We start from the raw sequence: 23,311 nt of genomic DNA, 5'->3' as shown, positions 1-23,311 counted from the left end.
ACTCTTTACATCTTCATTTTTTCTTAACTACGATTTTTAACGATGAAGAAACTGGCAATTCCAAACGCTGATATTTGATATACTTTTCTGTCATTGTGTTAACTCTTTTACAGCAGTGGATAAATGAACATCCTTCTTCTCTTCCACAAAATGTAAATTTTACCCAGCAATATGTTTGGCCACTAGCAACAATTTAAAATATCAGCTTCAAAATTAAATACTCATATACACAATGACTCTTATAAGAAATTAAATGCCTACTGACACCTACACAGGGTCGGTTTAGGGCACAAGTAACACAAGACAGCAGAGGGACACCAGATGTGCCATAACTCTGAGATTTCAATACGCTACATATCACAGTTGAGATGCGAAGAGGCGGAGGGGGAGGAGGAGGAGGTGGAGGGTGGGGGGGGGGGGGTGCCAGAGGTGTCCAAGTGCAAGATTTGTATACAATGTGTTTGACAATTAGCACAATGTGCAATTAGCAGCAAAAACTGACGTGGATTTTCAAAGTGTACAAGGGAAAAGCAAGGATGGGGAGGATGTTGAATGATAAGTCACTTCTGAGGAGAAATGTTCTCAAACCAGCCCTGCCTACACGCATATCCATCAGTCATGAAAACCAGTTTCAGATAAGTGAGCTGTCATCAACCAAAACTTGCATGATAATTCTAGTCACAGAAGGAAGGCGAAATTAATAAAGACAAAGCAAATGCAAAGCACAGTGTTCACTCTTGCTTACAGATATTTTTTTAATCATTAACTGCTTCTATAACTTTCTCACTGGATGTGTGTCTTTATCTACTGTAGAATTTTTTCAGAAGAGTAATTGATGGCCGTCGCTTTCTGACAAACCATAGTTGCATGAGGGATATTTGAAGAGAACACATTTCTTCCTGGTCAGCATAATAATAAAATTGTCTTCATACAATTGTATTTAAGTCCAATAAAATGGAATGCTGCATATTAATGAAAGTACGAGTGCAGTTCAATAAGTAATGCAACACAGTTTTTTTCTCGGCCAATTTTGGTTGAAAAAACCGGAAATTTCTTGTGGAATATTTTCAAACATTCCCGCTTCGTCTCGTATAGTTTCATTGACTTCCGACAGGTGGCAGCGCTGTACGGAGCTGTTAAAATGGCGTCTGTAACGGATGTGCGTTGCAAACAATGGGCAGTGATCGAGTTTCTTTTGGCGGAAAACCAGGGCATCTCAGATATTCATAGGCGCTTGCAGAATGTCTATGGTGATCAGGCAGTGGACAAAAGCACGGTGAGTCGTTGGGCAAAGCGTGTGTCATCATCGCCGCAAGGTCAAGCAAGACTGTCTGATCTCCCGCGTGCGGGCCGGCCGTGCACAGCTGTGACTCCTGCAATGGCTGAGCATGCGAACACACTCGTTCGAGATGATCGACGGATCACCATCAAACAACTCAGTGCTCAACTTGACATCTCTGTTGGTAGTGCTGTCACAATTGTTCACCAGTTGGGATATTCAAAGGTTTGTTCCCACTGGGTCCCTCGTTGTCTAACCGAACACCATAAAGAGCAAAGGAGAACCATCTGTGCGGAATTGCTTGCTCCTCATGTGGCTGAGGGTGACAATTTCTTGTCAAAGATTGTTACAGGCGATGAAACATGGGTTCATCACTTCGAACCTGAAACAAAATGGCAATCAATGGAGTGGCGCCACACCCACTCCCCTACCAAGAAAAAGTTTAAAGCCATACCCTCAGCCGGTAAAGTCATGGTTACAGTCTTCTGGGAAGCTGAAGGGGTTATTCTGTTCGATGTCCTTTCCCATGGTCAAACGATCAACTCTGAAGTGTATTGTGCTACTCTTCAGAAATTGAAGAAACGACTTCAGCGTGTTCGTAGGCACAAAAATCTGAACGAACTTCTCCTTCTTCATGACAACGCAAGACCTCACACAAGTCTTCGCACCCGAGAGGAGCTCACAAAACTTCAGTGGACTGTTCTTCCTCATGCACCCTACAGCCCCGATCTCGCACCGTCGGATTTACATATGTTTGGCCCAATGAAGGACGCAATCCGTGGGAGGCACTACGCGGATGATGAAGAAGTTATTGATGCAGTACGACGTTGGCTCCGATATCGACCAGTGGAATGGTACCGTGCAGGCATACAGGCCCTCATTTCAAGGTGGCGTAAGGCCGTAGCATTGAATGGAGATTACGTTGAAAAATAGTGTTGTGTAGCTAAAAGATTGGGGAGTAACCTGGTGTATTTCAATGCTGAATGAAACAACCCCTGTTTCAGAAAAAAAATGTGTTGCATTACTTATTGAACTGCCCTCGTACTTATTTGACTAGTGAAAGTTGACATAATTTCATTGCCTGCTGGCACACTTTCCTCCTGGCAGAAAGTGAGGACAACATACTTTGTATCCTGCCACTATATGCCACAGGAATTGTACTCTATATAGGACTATGTGATGGGCACTAATGACTACACTGCCATATGACCCAATCATAGAAATGGGTACATTAGGTGAGATCACTTTAATTTTTCATGTATCAACGTGACTCTCAGCACTTTTGTTCTCAAATGTTTGCCATAACTTCAACTTTCATACACTCACCAATATTACTTCACCTTCTTAAAATGTTGGTAAAAATAATTTTCCAATTTTTAATCCTTTCTGTCTCACAGCACCTGCTGAGCAAAATGTGCCTAATGAAAAGGTCCTTATTTTAATTCCAATAGTTGCTATTCATAACATAGTTGTACTGTTGTGACACAACGGTTTGAATGTATTTGTATGAAGCACACATGCTGTGAGAAAGAAACTAGGTATAATGATTATTGCTTACCTGTAAAAGAAGAAAAGAGTTTGTATGACCGAATGAATTGAAATAAATGTGTAAATAAATATTCCTTTTTCAAAAATGTGCAGAAATATATTTAGAAGCAGATTCTTTCAATTTTTAGGACTGGTGGCTGTCTGTGTTGTTCAAGAAACTTGTTGGACAGAAGGTATTTTCTGTAAAACAAACAGCTTCTGACTCAGTCAGAATGTATGCTCACTGTGCAAATCCTGATGCTGGTGAAGGATCAGTAACATTATATGGGCTTAATACTGGTAACGAACCTGTATGGTTAAATATCAAAGGCTTAGAAGGACCTGCAAATGCATATATACTTAGCAGTGACAGTGGTCTTTGTTCCAGGTATGGTTTTATTTATGTTCTAGAGTTAATATTTATTTTGCAATGACTGTCATTTGTACACTGAAAAAAGATATATTCTTCATTGTTCTACATTACAGTAATAATAATTGGAGAACTGTCTTTCATTATTGTGCTTTAGTAGCAGTTCATCAAGTAATACTTATTTTACTGGACCTAGTAAGGCATTTCTGGAGGTCCAGTTACGCGTGATGTCAACAGCAATAGTTTAGGGAGGATAAATGTAGATTATGTCAAACAAGTATCCAGGAACTACCAGAGTAGCCAGCAGCAAAAATTGAAGGAGAGTATGGAGTATTAGTGTGACAAATTCACAATTATTACAGGCTACATGTTAGATGAGTTTGTAATGATGTGGAATGAGTCATTTTGCAGTCACATCACAAATTAATTTGCACATACAGTTACATACTGAACATCTCTCTCTCTCTCTCTCTCTCTCTCCCCCCCCCCCCCCCCTCTCTCTCTCTCCCCCCCCCCCTCTCTCTCTCTCTCTCTCTCTCTCTCTCTCTCTCTCTCTATCTATCTAAAGGAAAATTAATAGAGGGAAACATTCCACGTGGGAAAAATATATCTAAAAACAAAGATGCTGTGACTTACCAAACGAAAGCGCTGGAATGTCGATAGACACACAAACAAACACAAACATACACACAAAATTCATGCTTTCGCAACAAACTGTTGCCTCCTCAGGAAAGAGGGAAGGAGAGGGAAAGACAAAAGGATGTGGGTTTTAAGGGAGAGGGTAAGGAGTCATTCCAATCCCGGGAGCGGAAAGACTTACCGATATACAGATGTGAGTTAACAATTCCTACCCACCACCCACATTACAGTAATAGAAATTCTGCAGAATAGGAGTTGTCAAGAAGAAACTTTCTGAGGTTGTTATCAAATTTTACTACATTGTCTTTCAGACATTTTATATCACTGGGGAAGTGGTCAAAAATTTTTGTTGCAGCATTGTGCACCCCTTTTTGCACTAAAGGTAACCTTAGTGTGGAGTACTGAATGCCATTTTTCCTTCTCGTATTGTGATTATGTACCTCACTGTTCCTTTTGAACTGAAGTGGATTATTTACAACAAACTTCATGAGGAAATAAGTATATTGTGAAGCAGTAGTCAGAATGCCCAACTCTTTAAACAGATGTTTAAAAGATGATTGTGGGTGAGAACCACATATTAGTCTTACAGCACATTTTTGTGCACTGAAGACTACCTTTCTTAAAGATGGATTAACCCAGAAAATTATTCCATATGATATTATTGAATGAAAATTTGCAAAATAGGTCACCTTACTCATTTGTCACTTCCCAAGACTTTCCATGATTCCAGCCGCAAATGGTGCTGAACTACGTTGTTCTAGGAGTTCCAAAATGTGTTTTTTCCAATTTAAATTCTCATCAATGTGAACCCTTAATACTTTTGAAGTTTCCACTCTGTGTATGATGTGCAAACTAAGTATGTTGTTTCTTTTTAAGATTGAGGAGTGAGACGATTTGCAGAAACCAGTCAGTGATACTTTTAAGAACTTTGTTTACCATTTCTTCTGTTTCTGTACATATTCTTGGACCGACTACAATACTAGTGTCATCCGCAAAAAGAACTAATTCTGCTTATTGTATACTAGACAGAAGATTGTTTACATATACGAGGAACAGTAACAGACCTAAGATTGAACCTTGGGGAACACCATATGTAATTGCTCCCCAGTCACAATTATGTCCCTGGACTACTGGGAGTATCGGGGGGGGGGGGGGGGGGGGAAATCAACCAATTTGACATGTCTATATTTCTGAAACTAATAAACATGTACAATGAATTTTGTCTTTTGATGAGCGGGAAACTAAGAAAGTTTTTCCTCACCTTTTCATACGTGTTTTTGTATGCACCCCTTGAGATGCACGGCATATGTCAATGCAGTATTCAAATTGTTCCCACACTGCAGTGAGCATGTCTTGAGTTACAGCTTCCACAGCTGCTGTTATGTGCTGTCTCAATTCATTCATTGTTGTTGGTAATGGAGGCACATAAAAAGAGTGTTTCATGCACCCTCCACAAGAAATAATCACATGTAGTCAGGTCTGGTGACCTTGGAGGGCAGTAATGTAAGGCTGAATCATTTGGTCCAGTGCGACCAATCCATCTTCAGTAGTCCTTTGATTTAAAAATTCCTGCACGTCCAGATGTCCGTGCAGCAGTGCCCCATCCTGTTGGTAAATTAAGCTATTCGAATCAATCTCCAGTTGTGGGAAAAGAAAGTTTGCGTGCATATCAAGATATGTGTAACAGTATTCTTGGCAAAGAAAAACGGACCATACACGTTTTCCCATGAAACTGCAAAAAACACATTACATTTTGGAGATATATATGAAGATAGTAACTGGTCTCAAAAGAACAGATACCATTGATGACCGTGCAGGTTCTGTAGGATAAATGATGATTAATTGAAACCCTCAGCTGCTGAGAGGTGTTGTTGATATACGTCGATGGGGACAGCTGAAAATGTGTGCCCCAATCGGGACTCGAACCTGGGATCTCCTGCTTACATAGTCGACGCTCTATCCATCTGAGCCACCAAGGACACAGATGAATAGCACGATTGCAGGGACTTGCATGCTTCAAGAGTTCGCTATTCATCTGTGTCCTTGGTGGCTCAGATGGATAGAGCGTCTGCCATGTAAGCAGGGGATCCCGGGTTAGAGTCCCGGTTGGGGCACACATTTTCAGCTGTCCCCATCGAGTTATATCAACAACACCTCTTGGCATCTGAGGGTTTCAATTAATTAACATTTTAGAGAGTCCCACTCATGTTGCCCAACTTCATGTGGTTGTTCCTTACCCCATTTTCTCATGTTATGATGGTTCACCTTTCTATTTAAATTAAATGGAATGTTGCCTCATCACTAAGCATGGAAGAAAACTGTCATCCTCCATGTTGCCAAGAATGAAATTACAGAACTACACATGTTCTTGTTTGTCACCTTCACAAAGAGTTTACAGTACCTGAATTTTGTATGGTTTCATGTGTAAACGTCAACGCAACATGTGGCAGACAGACATTGGCACCATGTTGGGCTGTCGAGCTGCAAGACAAATGGAGTTCTGTGGAATCCTTGTGAAACTATGGTGGATGCGTTCGACAACTGTGTCAGGTACTCCAAGATGGCATGGCGATTTGCCTTTACACAGACAACTTGTTTCTTGGAATTCTTCATGCCATCGTCTAATGCCCTGTGCTATAGGAGGATCCACACCATACCTAGTATGAAAGTCACACTCAACAGTTATTACTGACTCCACTGCGCAAAATGTTGAACACAAAAAACTTTGTTGTCCCAACACCATCTTTACTAGAACTGAAATGAGTGCACTCTGTGGCTACCTAGTGGGAAACAAGTAAAACTCGAGAGTCTGTTCTTTCCAACAGTACATCGTTCACACACATATCTCAAATAATCACCATCTTTACTAGAACTGAAATGAGTGCACTCTGTGGCTACCTAGTGGGAAACAAGTAAAACTCGAGAGTCTGTTCTTTCCAACAGTACATTGTTCACACACATATCTCAAATAATATAATGGTAATGATTTTTTTAAAAATCTGATTATTCTTTTTTATATACCATGTATATTGTACTTAGTAAAGTGCAACTTTCTGCTTTCTTTGGTTAGATATGACATTAACCATTGGTTGGCTATGTCCTCAATCTACAAAATGTCAATTTATCTAGGAGAGTAGTGTGATTTACACAGTCAAATGCCTTAGACAGATCACAGAAAATACCAACCACCAATCTTTAATTATTCAAGACTTTTAAAACCTGGTGCATGAACATGTTGAGCAACCCTTCTGAAACTCAAACTGTGATTTGCTAAGGCTACTACTGTTGGTTAGGTGAGATACTATTGCAGAAGTAGAAGAAGTAGTAGGGGTTATTCATCCAGCAGCAGTGTACATTGTATGGATTTCATCAAAGTACACAGTATAACAAAAATAAGATAAGGGCATACAGTTTCCTACATAATACAGTGGTTCATTGTACACATCACAATATTTTTGGGCAATACAACTTTGATTACTGCTATAATATAAAAGTATGAGAAGGATCTTTTTCATGAATTACATTAATGTAAATAATTGATTTAACACTTTTGTTCAGAAAAAATAACATTGAGGCTGTGGCAAGCATTTGATTTATGGTACTATTAACATATAGTAAATGAATGTAGTTACTTGCTACAAGGTTACTGCAGATATTCATTTATACTATAATAACAGTTGGTCATTAAGAATTTAAATATTGCTTCCTTGAATGTAGACAATGTTTTTATTTCTTTTAGCAGTGTTGGAAGTTTTTTGTACAAAATAGTATCCTGAATATTGGTCTGTTTTTGTGTTAAAGCCTTGCTTACTCTTTTTATGTGGATGTCATTGCACATTCTTGTATTGTAGAGTGAGGATCTGATTGGTTTTATAATTATTAGTGTGCATTTTTATATTAACAACACTTTTTTCATACAGAGGCATGGTAAGGGTAGAATATTTAGGTGTTGAAATAACTGTTTCGAAGAATACACCATTTCTCAAAAATTCTGGAGAATGATGTCAGCACTGAAACAGGTTGGCAATTATTGACATCTCTCTTATCACCTTTCTTAAAAATGGGTTTAACAATGGCATGTAACTTTTATTATGCTAATTTTAGTAAGAACTTCATATTCTCCACATTTACACAGCAAGTGGACACAGCATGAATACCTCACATATTGTCATACTTGTATAGTTATTTAACGAACAGTTTACTATTTTTTGCCACGAACTTTATTTTTATGTTGACTGCATGTGCTATTAAAAAATTGTGCTAATTTAAAAGTGGTTAATCATATGGACACCACAGCTGAAAAGAGAACCAAAAGAGGCTTGTGTCAAGAAAATATAAATAATTGTTTCAACACAATATAATGAAGGTTGGTTGTCATGTAACGTAAGTGCTCTTACACAAGAATACTGTGGTGTCGCCGCCAGACACCACACTTGCTATGTGGTAGCTTAAATCGGCCGCGGTCCATTAGTACATGTCGGACCCGCGTGTCGCCACTGGCAGTGATCGCAGACCGAGCGCCACCACACGGCAGGTCTCGAGAGACTTACTAGCACTCGCCCCAGTTGTACGGACGACATTGCTAGCGACTACACGTACGAAGCCTTTCTCTCATTTGCCGAGAGACAGTTAGAATAGCCTTCAGCTAAGTCCATGGCTACGACCTAGCAAGGCGCATTAACCATATCTGGAGAGAGTCTCACTTGTATTATCAAGAGCGATGTACCACAGAAGTGAATAAAAGTTAAGTATACAAGAAGCTCCGTTCTTTTCTTTATAGCATTCATAACGTATCCTGTTCCAGACTTAACGCAAGACGGCTTGAGTTGACGCGTGCCCTTTCGGCTACCTCCCTTGTGTCTAGACTGTCTTGTCTAGAGACAGCATAAGTGGCGACGAGTGTAAACGTGTTCTTTCTATTTGCTTAAATTAATTGTGTCATGGCTTCGCCACATTCTCCAGATGTACTGTCCGAATTTTATCGCTTCCAGAATCAGCAGACGCAGGCCTTATTGGATGCCCTGGGACAGCTCGTCCAGGGTCAACGTGCGCTGCAAAGCGATGCGGCCGCCGCCGCTTCATCGCTACCGCAGCCACAACACGCAGTTGCACCACCATTTCGTCCGTTTCACGCGGCCGACGAAAGCTGGACAGAATGGTCCCGACAATTTGGATTTCATCTCGCTGCCTACAGAATTCAAGGTAATGAGCGGCAGCCGTTTTTGCTTTCGTGTGTAGGTGTGTCCACCTACCGTGTGATAGTGAAATTGTTTCCCCGACGCGACGTCGCAACTCTGTCATACGAAGAAATTTTGTCTGCTTTAGATGCCTATTTCAAGGAAACAGTAAATGTCGTTGCAAAAAGGTATGCGTTCTTTCGTACAAAACGTACGGCCGGTCAGACTAATAGGGAGTGGGTTGCAACTTTGCAAGGACTTACTAGGGATTGTGCATTTGAATGTGACTGTGGACTCCCTTATTCAGATACTATGGTGCGTGATGCAATAGCACAGAACGTTTCTGATGTTCGCATACGGGAACAGATTTTGAAACTAGTTAATCCCTCCCTTCAACAAGTGATAGACATATTGGATAGGCAAGACACACTTGACTTTGCTCAGGAATCATTTGCAACTTCGCCAGCCGTGTGTCACATTAACCGGCCCGCCAGGCCCGCTGCACGGAACGCTAACCTGCCCTCGCGCACGTCCGCGCAGCCACGTGTCCCGCGCAAGCGAGCAAATGCGGTGAAATCATGCCCGCGGTGTGCAACTAGACATTCGCGTGAGAATTGCCCGTCACGCCAAGCTATTTGCTTTTTCTGTAATAAGAAAGGGCATGTTCAAAGTGTTTGCCAGAAAAAGCTCAGATCAGACAATCACAGCCATTCCAGGCCCTTTGCTTCGCGCCGGAATCGAACCAAGGACAATCAGGCTCGTGAACCTTCACCCATGGACATTCATGTAGTTAATTCCACCCCGTCCAGTGTTCCTCTCGCTAACAGTGACTGTGTTCGTCCCACAACAAGTGTGCGTCGACGTCGGCGGAAGTCCCGTCACATCGCGCGTGATTCTGTTCCAGTGTCTGTTCAAGTTGCACAAAACAGTCGCTCTTGTCGTCAGCAGGACAATAAACTTTTTGTAGATTTGGACTTTGCCGGACAAGTGATACCGTTCCAGCTCGATACCGGAGCTGCAGTTTCATTGATCAATCCCGCCATGTACAAACAACTGGGCGCACCTCCGTTGCGTGCCGCAAATGTTCAGCTCACGAGTTATTCAGGACAGAATATCCCTGTGTTAGGACAGTGCAGCCTTCTTGCAACATACAAGGGACAAACAAAACTTGTGTCATTTTACGTTCTTCGTTCTTCTACTGCAGTGAACTTGTTTGGGTTAGATTTATTTCAGTTGTTTAACATGTCTATAGTCAATCAGGTCCTATCAGTGAACGAGACTGTGCCTTCAGACAGTGTTTCTCGTCTATGTGAAGAATTTGCAGACATTTTTGCACCGGGCCTTGGTTGCGCTAAGAACTATGCAGCTCATTTGGAACTGAAAGTAAACGCGCAACCGAAATTTTTCAGAGCGCGCAATGTTCCCCACGCATTGCGTGATGAGGTCGCCAGAACATTAAACAATTTAGAATCGCAAGGTGTAATTGAACGTGTGCAGGCTTCTCTCTGGGCATCACCCTTAGTTATTTTGCAAAAACCTTCCGGAAAATTGAGACTTTGCGTGGACTTCAAGGCAACTGTGAATCCACAACTTGTGACTGCTAAGCACGGAAACGCTGATGCGTTGTCCCGTTTGCCTGTTGCTGAGGATAAAGCATTCGATTCTTCCGAACTTGCTTGCATGTTCATTGATTCGGAAACCGATGACGTGGTCGAATCGTTTCCGATTGATTTTCGTCGTGTAGCTACCGCCACAGCTTCTGACCCTGTCCTTGCTACTGTTTTTCGTTTTGTTGCTACGCAATGGCCCTTGTCGAAGTCACGGATCGAGGATCCGTTGGTTCGCCGATTTTTTGCTCACAAGGAGAGACTTTTTGTACGATGTGGTGTTTTGTTGTTGCGTTCTGATAATGATCAGTCCAGAGTAGTGGTCCCGCGTTCGTTACAGTCCTCTGTCTTATGGCTTCTTCACCAAGGACATTGGGGTATAGTGCGCACGAAACAACTTGCTCGTCAGCACTGTACTTGGTTCGGAATCGATGCTGCGATAACGAATATGTGCTCTTCTTGCATGGCGTGTGCCGAACAACAATCCGCACCGCCGCGGAAATTCTTTGCATGGCCGAAAGCCACTTCCCCTTGGCAACGCTTGCACGTCGATTTTGCTGGTCCATTCTGGAATGCTCGATGGTTGGTTGTGGTCGATGCTTTCAGTAATTTTCCTTTTGTTGTCCGTATGTCTTCCACGACGTCTTCTGCCACCATCCAAGTGTTGTCTGCTATCTTTTGCATTGAAGGTCTTCCGCAGACTATTGTTTTCGACAATGGCCCACAATTCATGTCCGCAGAATTTCAGTCATTCTGCAAGGCCAATGGTATTCAACATCTGACATCCGCGCCGTTTTCGCCTCAGTCAAACGGTGCCACTGAACGATTGGTCCGGACTTTCAAGTCACAGATGTTGAAGTTGAAAGGGTCGCATTCTCGGGAGGACGCGTTATTGCTCTTTTTGTCCTTGTATCGCTCTCAGCCCCGCGATGGTCGCTCGCCAGCTGAGTTGCTCCACGGTCATCCTCATCGAACCTTGATGTCTTTGCTGCATCCGCCGCATCGGGTTCCTGTGCAGCGGCAGAGTCCTACTTTTGCTCCTGGCGACGTTGTCTTCTATCGCAACTATCGCGGTTCACGGCGTTGGCTCGCAGGGCGTATTCTTCGCTGCCTCGGCCGTGCGATGTATTTGGTTTTGGGGGCCTCTGGTGAAGTGCGTTGGTATCTCAATCAGCTGTGCCTCTGTCGTCGCCCGGGTTCTGCCACTCCCCGTCTGCTTTCAGCGATGGTGCCGTCCGGTCAGCGCCCTGGGGACCCATATACTGGCTCGCCTCATCCCCAGGTGTTACCGACGATGCCTTCCATTTTACCCCATGGCGACGCGCTGCTGCCGCCGCCGCCGCCGCCGCCGCCCGTTCTCCTGCCGGCGCCGCCCGCAGCGGACGCGTCGCTGCTGCCGCCGGGCGCCTCCCTGGGTCACGCGCCGCCGATCACTTCCCGTGACCAGCCGTCATCCGCCATGCAACTATTGCCCGCTTCGGACCACTTGGCGTCATCGCGCGTCGGATCCCCCGACGCAGTGGAGGTCGACCCTTCGGCCCCTCCTGTCTCATTACGGGCGCACACCGCATGTTGACGTGCACCCTGGACTAGGTTTTCAGGCGTTTCCTAGCTCCCCTCGGACCGAATTGCAGGGTGCGGGTGGCACAGCCTCGCCTGTTGTTCAGCTCCCCACCTCGTCGCATACGTCAACATGGGGTCCTCCCCACGGCGGGCGGAAGCCTTATCACACGACCGTCCGCTGATTTGCGGGGGAGGAATGTGGTGTCACCAGCAGACACCACACTTGCTAGGTGCTAGCTTAAATCGGCCGCGGTCCATTAGTACATGTCGGACCCGCGTGTCGCCACTGGCAGTGATCGCAGACCGAGCGCCACCACACGGCAGGTCTCGAGAGACTTACTAGCACTCGCCCCAGTTGTACGGACGACATTTCTAGCGACTACACGTACGAAGCCTTTCTCTCATTTGCCGAGAGACAGTTAGAATAGCCTTCAGCTAAGTCCATGGCTACGACCTAGAAAGGCGCATTAACCATATCTGGAGAGAGTCTCACTTGTATTATCAAGAGCGATGTACCGCAGAAGTGAATAAAAGTTAAGTATACGAGAAGCTCCGTTCTTTTCTTTATAGCATTCATAACGTATCCTGTTCCAGACTTAACTCAAGACGGCTTGAGTTGACGCGTGCTCTTTCGGCTACCTCCCTTGTGTCTAGACTGTCTTGTCTAGACACAGCAAATACTAGCTAATTTATTTATGAACAAACCTTTATTTGTAATTATTGGGAATGATTTAAATGTTACCATATATCATAACATTTCTTTACTTAAATATTGTTGTGATGTATTAGTTTAACACAGGAAGTGGTCATGTTGAGTCAAATTATGTCTGTAGAACTTAAGAATTATGTATTTTTGATGCGGACATGCTTCAGCCAATGGAAAAGCAAACAGTAGCGAGACACTACGGGAGCCAATGTGCACTGGGAATTTTACACGAGTTCCAGGAGACACACCTGCTGGTGGTAATGAGTACAATTCGATTGTGGAGGTGTATGGTTCTGCATGGTGAATAGGGATGTGTAAATGGAAATTGATTAATAATTGCTTGAATAATTGAAAAAAAATTCATTGGAAAGAATAGTTCAAAAGTTTGAAGGTAATTTATGAATCTGTGCACAATCCTTGGTGATCTTTAACTGATACCAATACCAACAGACCTTTAATATCATTTCATTCAAGGTCCGTCAACATAATTTGCATTACATGCTGCTGCTTCCAGTAGTGTGCAGTACCAAATAATCAGCGCAACCATTGAAATTATCAGTCTGCACATGAAGTACAATATTATAAGTATAAGTAAACCATGTTCAATAGGTGCCTATCAAGTCTGAGTCATTACCTTGACATTAATTCCATTGTGTTTAGTTTTGAGTGTGACAGTGTCGATGCAGGAATGCTCCTCCAGATACGGTGTGAATTATTCTTTTCTGCACCGAACCTCTTGATGCAGGATCTTGGCAGTGAGTGAAATGGTGAACAGATAGGATTTGAACTTATAACCATGAACGGTTAAAATAAACATTTTTAACAATTCTGGTATGATGGATCCAAGTACATGTCTCTATATGCTACCACTTCCCGAAACAAAAAGGTGAAGATACATGAATTAATAAACTGAAGAGTGCATTTCTTTCTTTGTTTCATACAGATATTTAATGATGTATCAAAACATTAACCTTACCACAAAACAAATAGTTAATTTACGTTTTAGTGGCATCTTTGGTTTATAGCTCATTCAGTTTACATATAGCTTATATATAAGAAAAGAAAAGAAAGAAAAAATATGATTCAACACAGTGGTGAATGGCTGCCCGAAGGGACTTAATATTTCCAGAGGTATGAATGTGCTCCAGAGTGAGACTCTTGCTTTTTCCACTTGTATTATGGGCCTGAGGAAAGGCGGAACATGAGTTACTATTCTCTGTATTTTGTGGGATAGTGGTAAATCATCATGTTGAACTCTGAACTGTTTGGAGCTGTCAGATATTTTGTTTATTGTGATTACGAAATGGATGTGACAGTACCTAGTTGTTACTGCTGAGTAGTTGCTCTTCTAAACAGCAGTCCATATAAGCAAAACAGTTCAAAACAGTTGTGACTTTATCTGATATTGCTTGTTCTCGAGGTGGTTAGCCTATGCATGGCTCTATTTAAAACGAATAGCTTGATGTAGCTACAGGGTCTAGCTGTGCATGTCTGCATTCATCCACTGCAGCTAATTTTGTTGCAAAAATATCCTATAGCTGTGATGCTGCAGTCAAATAATCTATTGTTTAGCTAGAACTGTGAGTTAATAGAAGACACAGAAATACAAAATGAGAGTTAAATGAATAATTTAAAAACAAGGGTTCTATTCCAATGTCTCTAATTGATGTAGACAGCAGAGAATTATGTTGAATAATATTTATCCAAAAAAGGACATCTCAGATAAATGGGAAGGGGTCCTACGATATTCAGTTAAAATACATACAGTATATACCCATATCAAATGCAGTAAACTTACATTAAGAGCATTACAAGAATGATAGCGAAATCCCAAAAACAGATTCTAATCAATAATTGATTATTTTTGTTGTTAGATTGCAATCAAAGATATACAAAAACTAAGTCAATTTCGTAATCACAATACCTGAAATGCTCACCAACTCAATGTGATGATTTAAAATTGAGCACACACAATACAAAGAATAGTAACTTACATTCTGTCTATCCTCAGTTCCATAATGCAGGCAAAATACGTTAGAATCCTACTCTGGATTACATTCAAACCTCTTGAAACATAAAGTCCCTTCAAAAGTTAGAGTACTGTAGTGGCCATTCACCACCCATAGTCAATCACATGCAACATGATAGGCAGGTCTGTCTACTAGCACTCAACATAAAATGCCCAGAAAGGATCCCTTGAGCACTTCCCTCAAAAAAGTGTCCCTCTGCACTTGACACCCATACTGTTGCACTACTATCTGTTTTTCCATCGGCTGAAGCCTGTCCCCACCATAAATACATCATTCTTACATTCCTCATAATTTGGCTCATCTTGATCACTTCCTGGCCTAAACTAACATATTACAACAATATTTAAATAATGAAACATAATAAACATTTAGTCACACTCAAACCATTCACAATAAATAAAAATAAAAGTTTGTTCCTAAATAAATAAGCCAGCATTCCTGCGCAAGTGTGCTCATGATAAATGGCAACAGATTGTCATTAATATTGTTTAAACCATTATTTAGGCCTGCCTGCCAGAAGTGTCTTTTGGCACTGTTTTACATAGGTGGTGTCAGCTAAAATGTGCAATTGACTAATTCTTAAATTATGGTGATTTTGTGTTATAATTAAAGTTACTTGCAAAATAGTAAACTGTGAATTAAATAAACATACAAGTATGAGGAAATATGTGGTACTCGTGCAGTATTCATTTACTGTGTAATTGAGCATACCATGTTCTGACAAACATTTGCATAATGAAAATATACAAAAAATGTAATAAATCAAGAAATAAAATTGATACAGATGCATAGCTTTAAGCAATGATAGTTATAGTACAATGCTGTTATCTGAGATATCATATATTGAAATCACATGAAGCGTTTAAAATTTGTTAACTCAGAGATTCATTGTGAAAATATTTAGTCACTGTAAATTATTAAATTTTGCTGCAGGTGAATAAGACAGCTGAACAGTTGCAATAAATGGTGGTATTTGGTTAACATTAACCATGGTTTCAATGGTTTTAAATGAGTCTCTTCAGAAGGACAAGAAACCTGCATACGGCATGACACCAAAGCTACAATCAAAACATAATGGACCAATATTACATGTCATACAAAGCTACATACAACAAGTGTAGGCATTTCGCGAACAATATGATACATACCAACATAGGAAAAGTAATACTTACAAACTCCACATTAGCAAACAGTCACTCAGTAAAGTGATCTAACATATTCACATAAAATGTGTCAGCAACAATCTGTACATACATTTACAAAAGCTGAGGCCCTTAAAATAAAGGGTTTGTCACACCAGTAAAATCAATCACATAAAATGCCAGACCATGTTAAGAGCTAAAAGCCAACTGAGGGAGAGTGGGGAGTGTGTGTACTGGGAAAACAAATCCTGAGGCACATGCGCCAGTAATCATGTACGCCTGGCAGCATAAACAGTCGATAAGTGTAAGTTCATTGAAAATTACTAACAGAATTACAGAAATACGCCATGTGAGTAAATGGGTATAGAATAAAATGTTGAAAAAGACACATACAAAATAAAATAGACTAGCATACATTAAGACCTTTACAGGACCTAAGTACAATATCGTATGAAAATAATGATGTCTACGCATAAGTATGTTATTACAAGCAAAAGAAGTGGCCTATAAACATGAACCCAAAGCCACTTGTGCTCAGAAGTCAGTTCAACCATCATAACTAGGGTCACCCGATTTGTCCTGTAATGAATGGTATAGGTAGTACCCACTACAACATTGGTTAGATATTTTCATTGTAAAATTAAAGACTGAACAAAACTTTTATGTTAATAATAATAAAGATTTAATTGACAGAATTCAAATGATACAGTGCACAGCTGATACTAGTTGGTGTCTTGATATTGTCAGTCTGTATACTAATGTTCCAGCTGATACAGCTGTAGCTCTCATTGAGAGGAATCTACTAAGAGATAAAAAAAAAAATATGAGTACAATACAGACTGATGAACTCACCATTTTACCGAAAGTTACTCTCAGATATAATTATTTCACATTTGATGGAAAAATGTATATTCAGCCTTCGATTTGGCTTAGGGGAGTCCACTTTCTGATATTTCGGCTGATGTCTTCATCAACGCACACGAAAGAACATTCTTTAATTCCAATATGGAACTATGTCAGAAAAATTCATTTTTCTGCAAGATACATTGACAATATTATCATTGCTTTTGACGGTAACGACGACGCGCTGGAGTTGCTTTTCAATGCATTTAACAGCTTCCGTAAGAACATTTGCTTCATGAAAGAACTTCAGAATGAAAAATGAAAACTAAGTTTTCCTGATTTAATGGCTTCTGTAGAAAATGATTCTTTCAGTCTCAGCATATTCCATAAGTAAACTCATTCGACAGTATAATGCCCACTGATTTGATGCATCTGAAAGTGCATAAACTATCGTTTTTTCATTCCACCATACATTCTGTTATAACTACTCTTTTAAGCCATTGGTACGCAGTCCATGCACTTGAACATTGAGTATGCTGAGTTTTTGACATCATACCACAGAAAAAGCATGTTAGGGAGTCTTTCTGATCATGCAGAGCAATATCTAACATGTCAGATAATGTGAATGTGCATTTGAATATTGACTAGTGAAATGGAAGAAGACCACCTACGTGACATCCGCACCATCTGTCTGCAGTACAGTTGTTAGATGCCAAATTGGTTTTCAGTTGTTAGTTAGTTATGTGTTCCATTGATCAATCTCATAGTATCCACATAAAATGCACATATTATACCTGTAAATGTATTTATACCTATTCAAGAATTTATCTATGGTATAGAAGGAGTTGTCAAGGACATACAACTTCAGTTTATTTTTTAAACTATTACTGCTCTCTCTCTGACATTTTATTTCATCTGGTAATTTATCAAAACGTTTTACAGTAGCGTATTTCACTCCTTTCTGTGCCAAAGATAGGTTAAGTAAAGGATAGTGTAAGTCTCTCTTTCTTCTGGTATTGTAATCATGAATGTCACTTTTCAGAATGAGATTTTCACTCTGCAGCGGAGTGTGCACTGATATGAAACTTCCTGGCAAATTAAAACTCAGTTTGAGTCTCAGTCAGGCACCCAGTTTTAATCTGCCAGGAAGTTTCAATGTCACTTTTGTGTTTAAACTGGTCCATGTTGTTGAGAACAAATTTCATTACTGAGCAAATGTACTGTGAGGCTGTTGCAAGAATTCCTAACATTTTAAAGAGATGCCTACAAGATGTGCAATTTTGAGCATCACGCATTATTCTAAACATTTTCTTTTGAGCAGTGAATACTTTTTGCCCAAGTGGTGAGTTACCACAAAATATTATTCCATATGACATCAGAAAGTGAAATTATGCAAAGTATGTTGGCTTGCTAATTACTCCAAATTGGCAGTTAATCTGATTGCAAAACTTGCTGAACCTAGTCCGTTTAGGAGCTCCAAAATATGAATTTTCTAATTAAGATCCTTATCATACCCCTTGCAGCAGGAAATTGGATGTACTGTTTTTTTTTTAAAAAAAGTTCAGAGCAAGTGCATTCACAGAAAACTAGTTAATAACTTTTCCAAAGACATTATTTGTATCATTTTCTATTGGAGTTTCTTTTACTGGATTAATAATTATGCTACTGTCATCAGCAAACAGTGTCAGTTTAGCTTCTTTAACATAAGAACGGAGGTCATTCACATATATCAAGAATCCATGATCGAACCCTGTGGAACACATAATGCAGTTTCATTCCAGTTAGATGAAGTGGCAAACTTCCTTAAGTCACTTGAACCATATAAAGAAACTTTTTGCTTCCTGTTCTGTAGATATGACTTCAACCCCTCATACGCTTTTCGATTTATACCATAGGATTGTAATTTCTGAAACATAATGTCATGGTTCACACTATCAAATGCTTTGTATAAGCTACAGAAAATTCCTATTGGTGGCATTTTACTATTTAAAGGATCTGTTACGTGGGCACTGAAATTTTATATTGCTGTCTCAGTGGAACAACATTTTTGAAATCTGAACTCTGATTTTCTAAGTATCCCATTACTGTTGAGATGGTTAATCACTCTTGAGTACATTACTTTCTTGGCGATTTTTGAAAATGCTGTAAGCAAGGTTACTGGCCAGTAATTATTGACATCTACGGTGTCCCCTCTTTTGCAGTGAGGCTTAACAATGGCATGTTTTAACCTGTCTGGGAAGTTAATTGGAGTTAGTGATGCATTACATATCTGACTCAGAACATCAGCCGTAGCTTCTCTGCATTGTGGGAGACAATGGCTGTTCGTGTCCGTAGCATACCATAAGCTACACATGTCTCCTGGGTGGTGCTAAAGAACAGTCACTTTGAGGTGACCAATCAATCATCGATCTTGATCGCTGATCTCCTGGCTACTTGTATGTACATAGTATATCACAGATATGACTCAAACCATTATGACTGATCATAGAAAAGGCTCCTCCCAGAGCCAACACATGACCTATCTTTAAGATTTGCCATATCAATATAGAAGGAGTAGGCTGGCCTAAATGCCAAGTATTAAGTAAGATTTTATGTGATGACAACATTTATCTCGTTGCAGTTCAGGAAACTCATGTTAAAGATGAAGACTAACTTAAACAGATAGGTATGATTCCAGGCTGCAACCTAGTTGACGCAATATATCATCGTGCCTATTGTGTGGCTACGTATGTGCGATCATCAATTGGAGATGTCCACTTGTGCTCGGCAACAGTGCTTGTTGACATACATGGAGTTGTTGTCAAGACAGAAGATCTGAGCAATATGTACAAGCCACCAATCATTTCCTGGCCCCAAGATGTCCTGCCATACCTGCCACACACAGCAATATACGAGGGGGATTTTAATAGCCACCACTCTCTGCGGAAATGTAGAACAGCTGATGGAAATGGCAAGGCTCTTACTAACTGGGTGGACAGTAGCAACCTGTTCTTAGTTTTTGACCCAAAGGCCCAAGGAACATTTAGGTCATCAGCTTGGAGAAAGGAATATAATCCAGATATATGCTTTTTGATGGCTGGCAATAACCATACACCACTAAGAACTACAAGACGTGTATTAACAGACTTCCCTCATAGCCAGTGCTGCCCACCTTGATTGAAATTGGAATCAATATCCCACTAATAACAACTGTACAATGCACAAGGTCACAAGGTGGAATTTCAGAAAGGCAAAGTGGGATATCTACGAGGAAAAATTGGATAAGTGCTTGGGATGAACTCAGGACAGACTCATAGGTGCAGTTGAAAGTGCAGCAAAAGCTGCTGTCCCAAGGGGGTTCCATAAACAATATGTACCAGGATGGGACAAAGAGTGCGAAAATAAGTATCAGAGATTCCTGGAGAGTGGAGACCATGAGATTGCAGATAGCCTAGACAATGCATGGCAAGAGAAATGGATTGAAACCATTGAGTCTCTTGATTTCAAGGCATCTAGTAGACAGGCCAGGTCTCTCCTCCAAAAGCTAGGTGGAGCTAACAAACTACATCATAAGTCAACAGATATTTCAGCAAATAGGATTTCAGCTCACATACAGGCAACACCTAGAGTGCCAAAGGACAGGGAACATACAAGAATAATACGCGGTGAGCTTAGTGCTCTTAAGAAAAACAGCACACTTTTGGACCAGTATTCCTCGAAATTTACTCCTAATGAAGTCAGAGAAGTGCTGAAGAGTGTCAAGGTGGAAAAGGCACCTGGATTGGATGGAATACATGCAGAATTCCTTCTTCATTGTGGGAAATATGCCAAAAAATGGTTTGCAGAGTTTTACTCAAATATAATGGCAACAGGGAACATGCCACAGAAAATGAAGAACTCACAAGATCACTGCACTGCTTAAACCAAGGAAACCAAGCGATGAGCCGAAGAGTTATAGGTCAATCGCATTGCTCAGTGTCGTATACAAGCTGCTCAGGAGACTCCTGTATAACAGACTGAGCCTAAAAATACTGGAATCAGTTCCAGACAAACATTCAGGATTTCGGACTAATAGAAGCTGCACTGATCAGGTACTTTCTCTGACATCACATATAGAGGCAGGCTACCAGAAAAAGCAAAAAACATCATTTGCATTTGTAGGCCTGAGTGCAGCCTATGACACTGTCTGGAGACAAGGCTTGCAGTACAAACTCATAATCCCATGCAGTAATATCATCAGACTCATCGATAATATGCTTGCCGGGAGAGCTTTACAAGTGATTACTGGAGAACAAATGAGCTCTACCAAAATTCTCAACTATGGCTACCACAAGGCTCAGTCCTTGCTCCATTGTTCTTCAATCTTTATACTTCCGACAACCTAAACACACAATCTAGAAAGTTTGGCTATGCAGATGATTGGGCTATAGCTGCACAACATGAATCATTCGAGGCTACCGAAGACACCTTGTGCTCCGATTTGAAGCTGCTGAGTGGCTATTTCTGCAAATGGAGACTGCAGCCAAATCTGGCTAAGACATAAGTATCATGCTTCCACCTTTGCAACCACTCAGCAAGAACAGAGCTTAATGTCATCTTTGAAGGGAAACGCCTTAGCCACAACTACTATCCCAAATACCTAGGAGTCACATTGGACAGGATGCTCTCTTACAAGGAACACCTGACAAAGACTGCAGATAAAATGGGGACAAGAAACAACATCACCTATAAACTGTGCGCCACCACTTGGGGCTCCACAGCAAGCACACTCCACACATCAGCAGTTGGGCTTGTCTACTCAGTGGCAGAATACTGCGCTCCTGTGTGGATTAATAGCCCACATACAAGCAGGATTGATGTGGTACTAAATGACACCATGCGCATTATCAGTGGCACAATAAAATCTACACCCACTGTATGGCTGCCAACCCTGAGCCACATACCACCCACAGAAATGCAGAGAAAAAATACTCTTCTCAGTTGAGTTCAACAAGATAACTAATAATCCACAGCTGCCCATACACAGCGACATAGCTGACTTGGAGTGCAGAAGACTTAAATCAAGAAGACCACCATTACTCTGTGCTAAAGAGATGACAAACTCCAACTTTGATGTTGGCAATCTGTGGAAACAACACTGGCAAGAACAGTGCCCACCAAAATGCCAAAGTTTCATGATAGCTGAGAAACTTCCTGGCTTCTGCCAGTCATGCAAAGTGTGGACAAGTCAAAATTGCATTCGTTCTTTCCACAGAAGATGGGCTAACGCCCTCTACAAATGGGGAATGATACCAACACCAAATTGTGACTGCGGCACTGAAAAACAAACAGTCCTGACAAATAGTGGAAGAATGCCCAGTTCGAGCCTACAAGGAAACCTTAAACAATTTCGTCGCTGTAACAGAGGAGGCAATTGATTATATTAAGTGGCTTGATGTCAATCTCTAATTAACCTAAGCATAAAAAGTGTATGCCATATGATAAATAATAAAAATAAATAAATCTCCACACTGTTTTAATATATTGTTTGAGATGTCATCTACTCCAACAAAACATTTATTTTTCAAAGATTTTTTTCCTTATTTCACAAGAGGTTGTCAGGTGAAAATTAATCTGATGAAGATTTCTCAAAACTGACACTTCCATGTACTGCTTGGCCTTTTCTTTTGAACTATTCTCATCATTTGTTTCACCTAACTTAAGAAATGGTTGTTAAATACATTAGCTACTTGTGTACTGTTGATTAACACTATGCCGTCCGGTGACACTACAGTGGTGTCGTGCGCGAAACAGCGGTCAGTGACTGGCGACACCACAGTGGTGTAATGAGCATAGTATTGCGCAGTGGCTGGCGACAGCACGTTAGTATCTTTTGCATTCTGTTGGTGTTTTGTTTAGGTAACAATAAGTTACACACGTAAACAAGTGTTTTGTTTTTATAAGTACTTGTGCCCTTTCATCATGGCGGACGAAAGAGACAATAGGATTATTTATGATTAATGCGCAGACATCTTGTCTGACATTCCGGACGACTTGGCCGATTGGGAAGAAGACATTGGATATGAAAAAAAAAAAAAAAAAAAAAATATGAAAGCGAAGCAGAATGTTAGGAAGATAGTGAAATATGTCCAAGAAGAATTCGGCGAAAGCTACGGTTGTCAACTGATTTGGCTGAATCAGGCGAAGAAGACAGTGCACAGTGGGCAGACTTCGATTTACTGAGGACCAATAATAAAAGGATCCCCGTGTCCAAACATATTTCCCAAAGATACACAGAGCATCAAAGATATTGTACAATTATATGTTGGGAACGATCTATTTGAATATATTAGCAATGAAACCAAAAATTACTACAGTCAAAATTGCAATAGAAGTAAACTGGATTAAAAAAAGTGCCAAATTTGTTGACGTTATGGGAACTGAACTTAGAAAATGATTTGGGCTTGTTA

General features: G+C 40.8%; 1 protein-coding gene across 4 annotated transcripts in view; it reads left to right on the top strand.

The window, feature by feature from the left end:
• Window positions 1-23,311, top strand: part of LOC126253040 (heparanase-like) — a 317,446-nt gene that overhangs the window by 219,795 nt on the left and 74,340 nt on the right. For all 4 annotated transcript variants that reach the window (XM_049954109.1, XM_049954111.1, XM_049954112.1 and 1 more), the window contains one exon: window positions 2,956-3,194. In XM_049954109.1, the coding sequence (XP_049810066.1) occupies window positions 2,956-3,194 (239 nt within the window). The remainder of the gene's footprint in view (window positions 1-2,955; window positions 3,195-23,311) is intronic.

This window comes from Schistocerca nitens, chromosome 4 (genome assembly GCF_023898315.1).
Source record: "Schistocerca nitens isolate TAMUIC-IGC-003100 chromosome 4, iqSchNite1.1, whole genome shotgun sequence".
Classification (NCBI taxonomy): Eukaryota; Metazoa; Arthropoda; class Insecta; order Orthoptera; family Acrididae; genus Schistocerca; species Schistocerca nitens.
Note: the sequence above shows the minus strand (reverse complement) of the source record. Positions and strands in the feature narration are given on the sequence as shown.